The sequence below is a fragment of the Apium graveolens genome, chromosome 9, assembly GCF_009905375.1.
Source record: "Apium graveolens cultivar Ventura chromosome 9, ASM990537v1, whole genome shotgun sequence".
Lineage (NCBI taxonomy): Eukaryota > Viridiplantae > Streptophyta > Magnoliopsida > Apiales > Apiaceae > Apium > Apium graveolens.
Genome location: NC_133655.1, coordinates 157,408,611 through 157,414,128, shown reverse-complemented (window position 1 = coordinate 157,414,128; position 5,518 = coordinate 157,408,611). Strand labels below are relative to the sequence as shown.

The window sequence follows — 5,518 nt, the reverse complement described above, 5'->3', positions numbered from 1 at the left end:
ATTCTCCGATATTTGGGCGCGTCCTCAGCTGGCGACTGCACTGAAGATGAAGTTCGAGGCTGGACTTTCAAGACAGAGGAGCAAACAGAATAAGCCATGGTAAGGGCTGCAGCCGAGCTCCTCCTGCATGCTAGGCAAATAGCCAACATGGCTACTAGGCTTAGGGCGCGCCTTGCCGTCACTGATACTGCCAAAAGCCAGGCTGAAGACAAGATCAAATCCTTAGAAAAGTACATCAATTTGCTCGCCCAAGAAAAAAATTCCGAGATCAAGCGCCTGCAGGAGGACATGACGCATCTTGAGGGTGAGAAAGCGGTGCTGGAAGGCAATGTCACCTCTATGTAGAAGGCTATGGAGGATGTAATCTCTCTAAATTCTACAATGCAGCTGGATCTTGACACTCTGAACAATGACAGACTACATGGATGGAAGGAGGAGAAGAAGTTAGTATATCAGAATAGTTTTGCAGCCGGTTTCGAAGAGTGGTATTCTGGGTTCATAGCAAATGACCTAGAATACACTTTCTCTATGTTTGATGAAGACACCCAGAAATGGGTAAGTGATTTCAGAATCGGGGCTGCAGATTCCATTAAAAATAAGAGGATCATCTTTGGTCTGGAAGAGGATGACGCGTCTCATGCGCCTTCTCCCCTTAACACTCAGCCTCCTCCAACAGACAACAGGATAAGCACTACAAGAAAACTGTCAATAGACATCACACATTAGACATCGGTTAGGTTTGCCACTGATGTTAAAAGAATTTATAACATCACCCCGTGTTTTTATGATTTCTATGTTGTTTTAAAATATCGGTTATTTTAAAACTGATGTCTGAAGTTCCAAAAAAAAATTCACTCCCCGCCCACTTTATTTTTGTTTCCGCCTTAGCCAAATAATTTTCCCCCCTTAGCAAATATTCTCCCCCCTTTTTGTTTTTCCCCCACGAGACACATAACTTGAAAAACTAAAAACTAAATAAAATGAACACACAGAAGCTCTCTCTCTCTCTCATCCGACTCTCTCGCCCCGACTCTCTCACCCCACCATCATCATCTCCACCACTCACCACCCCCACTCACCAACATCACCGCCGCTCTGCTCACCACCATCATCTCCACCACTCACCACCATCATCTCCACCATCTCTCTCCATTTTTCTATGCTAAGCTCATAAGAGGATAAGCTTGAATTAGGATCTTCTCTACTTGGTTATCATTTTAGAAACTCGAATCGGTAAGTGAATTTACTATGTTATTTTGAAATAGGGTCTTCTCGGTGAGTAGTTTTCAATTGGGGTTTTTTAAAATCGAAACCCTGAATTTTTAATTTTGGTTTTTTTTTAAATTGTAACCCTAATTTACTTATTTGAATATGTTTAATAGAATTGACGTTGCCGGAGATGATATTAGTATTGGTACATCACTGCATCTTGTTATTTATCTGTTGCTTCAAATTTTATATCTGATGATGAGCTTTAGATTTACTAGAATAATTTTGATTGGTTGCATAAATAAGGAACTACATATGTATGTGATAGTTAAAGTACATGTGAAAGAAAACTGATCCAATCTATGATCTTTTTATTTATTTTGGTTTTATATTATGACCTTTTACTTGCCTTTTAGTTTGGATCTAGAGGAATAAACATCTAAAAGCTTGTTTGTGCTCATCTGCTGGATCTTTCCTGCAAAAGGTCATCACTGATTAATGATTTATCACATATTTATGTTCGAAATAGCTCAGATTGCTTTAATTTTGTGGAAAGTTGAAACAGATGTATGTGCAATGCTCTGTAGTTGACAAAACAAAAATTTTGTTGAACACTATGACATGGTTTAGTTTTGGTTGAGTCTTGTATGTGTCATAAAATAACATGTTGTTAAGAACTGCTAAAAACTTGATGCTTATTAACAGGATTCGCGGGGATGAATGATGTGGGAAACTTCAGATCTTATAATAAGACTAATACATGATTAAGTTCCCCAATGAATAGGTTTGGTGATCATGTGAATTTCTCATCTGGGCCTTCTTCTCACTCGAGGTTCATGCCTCTGAGGAACCATTCCCAGAGCTTTTGGTCAGCTTCGCGTTGTCTTTCTGTATGATTTTATTGTGATACTTGCTAATTTTGTGTCTGCATTTTTTTGTGCAGTGTAGTGAACTAAACATATCTTTAAATTAAGCTTCCTAGCATGACCTCTTAGAGCTGTAGTAAATTAGAACTCTCTTTTCTGCAGATCCCTTTTGGGGAATCGTATCCAAGGTTCGATTCCTCAGGAACTAGCCAACATCGCTACTCTTCAGGAGCTGTAAGTGAAAATGTGATCTATATGACTTGGATTTCAAGTATAAGCTTTGGTTGACTTAATCTGAGTTGAACTTTTCAGGTTTTTGGAAGATAATCTACTTGAAGGGCCTATTCCTCGAAACTTTGGAAGTTTGATTGGCTTGAGGAGATTGTAAGAATTACAATTGCATGCCTAAAGGGTTCTTCATGGAGGGCTTTTATCTATTACATAATGTGTTCACATTTTTATTATAATTAAAACATAATTACATAATGCTTTAACACTTCTATCATTATTTATCTATTGATGGAAATCTTGCAAACAATCTTCACAGCGTTGTTTCTGCAAATAAATTAAATGGAACAATACCAGAAATATTTGGCAACCTGAGGAATCTAGAGGATTTGTAAGTACTACTTCATCTATACTGTATATTTCTAAGTTTAACAGAGTCTTAAAATTATCTACTCCTTGCAGTAGGATAGATGGGAATGATTTCTCGGGGAAGATACCCGATTTCATTGGAAACTGGACAAATATGACAAGACTGTGAGTAATTTTGGTCGATTATGCTTCAGTTTGGTTCTACTTGGTTGTTAGTACATATTCTATAAAATACGGTTACATATACCTCTCAATAAACTTCAAATTTTGTGCAGGAACTTGCAGGGAATAGGACTGGAGGGTCCAATTCCATTGAGCATCTCCCGTCTGAGAAATCTAATAGAACTGTAAGAACTGCTCAAATATCTAGCCAATGTTTAATACCTTCATGACTTTCTATCATTGTAGTTGATTTTTGGTTTGGACTTTTGAGATCAGTTGATTATTTTTGTGCTTTCTATTGATAGGAGGATATCTGATCTGACTGGAAGAAATTCGACTATCCCAGATTTAAAAGATATGCAATCCTTGCATGTGCTGTAAGTCGTACATAAATTTTGTATGATGCAAATGTGTTTCCCTGAAAAAATTAGTTAACATTTCTTTTTTTTGCAGGATATTAAGAAATTGCTTGATCAATGGTGCACTTCCAGAATACTTTGGAGTACTTGGTCAACTAAAAACCCTGTAAGCTAATTTTATTATTGCTCAATCCGGTACTAATTTCTGGTAATGGAGTTCCTCACAATGTATGTCTGTGCATGCGCGTGTGAGGAATTACAATGTACTATATATGTTTTCACAGATGCATTAGTCGATACAAGCACACAACAGAGACCTATATTTTTAAGTATTACTATGTAGAATTCATTAGCACATTCAGAGACTCTCCTTATAATAATTTAGTTACACTGTTCTGTCTATGCATATAAAGAAGAACATTGTAAATTATGAGGGTACTTCTGGATTTCTCGTCGAAGTTCAAATACCAGATTCAATGGCGCTCTTAAACGACCTTAGTATACAATATATGTATGTGAATTTGTTTCAAATACTTCTTATAAGAAATTATTACCTTCCGGGAACACATGCAACTAACTCGGATAGCCGGACTTGCATAATTTATCTTCTTTCCTACACCTGTTTAATTTAGCCTCTATGTAATTTGTAAACTAATGTACTCAGAAGTGTGACACCAACTTGTAATCGAATGTAGGTATCTGAATCACAATTCATTGACTGGAGAGATACCAAGTTGGATTTCTGGCAGCAAAGAAAATTTGTTATTTCTTTACACAGCTTTCAGTTTAATATATCATCTAGATTTAGAGAAACCACATGCCAGGATGGATCATTATTAAGTTCCATGTTTATCGTATTCACAAATTTCATAATTATATTGGCTGCAGTGATGTATCTTACAACAATTTTTCACGGACAGCTGAATATAACTGCCAGCCATCTAATGTGTAGGTTTCTTCCTGCTTCATATACTCTATAAACTAAATATCAATATTTCTTTAAATTCATTTTGTATCTTTTACAGGAATCTTATATCCAGCATGTCATCTTTAAAAAACAATTCGTAAGTTTCTATAGACATGATATCTACTAGTTTTTTATAAGCACGCCATGAACTAGCTTAGTTTATTTTGTAGAGTTGCTTGGTGCTTAAAGAAAGATCTTCCCTGCTCCCGAAAACCTCAATGTAAGTGCAACAACAATCTTACTCTTCAACTATGATGTCGAGTTGCTTCCAAATCAAGATCACCTCCATATTCTGAGACAAAGAGCTATTGTGAAACCCGCAGATTACTCACTTTTATCAACTATGGAGGGACTACAACGGAGTGGGAGTCATGGACTGGATATAGCTGCTCTATTACAAAGTCCTCAAGCATCAAAGTAAAGTTGTTGCAAAACCAGCTTACTAGTGCGCACAACTTTGTATCATAACAGGGGGAACTAGTGTGACTCTTGATTTGGTTGATCTGATCTTGCTGAAAATCCTGTAAATATTTCATCAAATAATCTTTGTAGTTTACACTGGCAGTGTAGAATTTCAAATATATATTAATTCTCAGATCTTCCAATTGCAGCATTTAACTTCAAAAATAAAAATAGTGCTGAAATACTGAGATGTAAATACGTATTTTAATGAATTAATACTGATGTCAAAAAATAATTGTACATCACTTTTAATGAATAAATACTGATATCTCAAAAATAATTATACATCACTTTTAAAGAAGAAAAACTGATGTCAAAAAAGTTAATGTACATCATTTTTGATAAAAAAACTGATGTCAAAGATAGATATATTCAAGTGTAAATTGAACATAGACATCACTTTGTTTGGGATATAATTGATGTCTATGTGCAACTACAGACATCGCCTTTTACTGAATAAATTGATGTTTAATATCTGATTTTACATCACCTAAAAGAAAATATATGATGTCTATATTGTAAAAAACATAGCTCGTTATATGTTTAATCTGTTGTAATAAGTGTAATTTATTTATTAAATTATTTATTTCTAACATTTTTTGTAAAAAACAATGCATGGACATCAGTTTTTTTTCTAGAAACGATGTCTAAGCTAGTAAAGACATCGGGTTATGGCCGATGTCTAGAATAGACATCACCGACATCAACATCGGTTGCGAAACAGCATAGACATCGGCCAAAAACCGATGTCTATGGACTTTTTTCTTGTAGTGAAGCCTCAGGACGCACGTCCTGCTTAGGACGTGCCCTATGTCTATTTACGAAGTTTTTATCTGAACTATTTTAAGGGTACGAGCCCCTTTTAAGCCTTGCAAGTTGTAAACTTTGATTGTCGT

The 5,518-nt window shown here is 35.7% G+C and overlaps 1 protein-coding gene across 1 annotated transcript; it reads left to right on the top strand.

The window, feature by feature from the left end:
- Positions 1-351: 351 nt before the first annotated feature.
- Positions 352-4,145, top strand: LOC141685687 (uncharacterized). The gene is made up of 8 exons (XM_074490777.1): positions 352-704; positions 2,238-2,309; positions 2,388-2,459; positions 2,623-2,694; positions 2,766-2,837; positions 3,140-3,211; positions 3,288-3,359; positions 4,082-4,145. The coding sequence occupies exons 1-8, from the start codon at positions 352-354 to the stop codon at positions 4,143-4,145; spliced, it is 849 nt and encodes a 282-aa protein (XP_074346878.1).
- Positions 4,146-5,518: the final 1,373 nt, after the last annotated feature.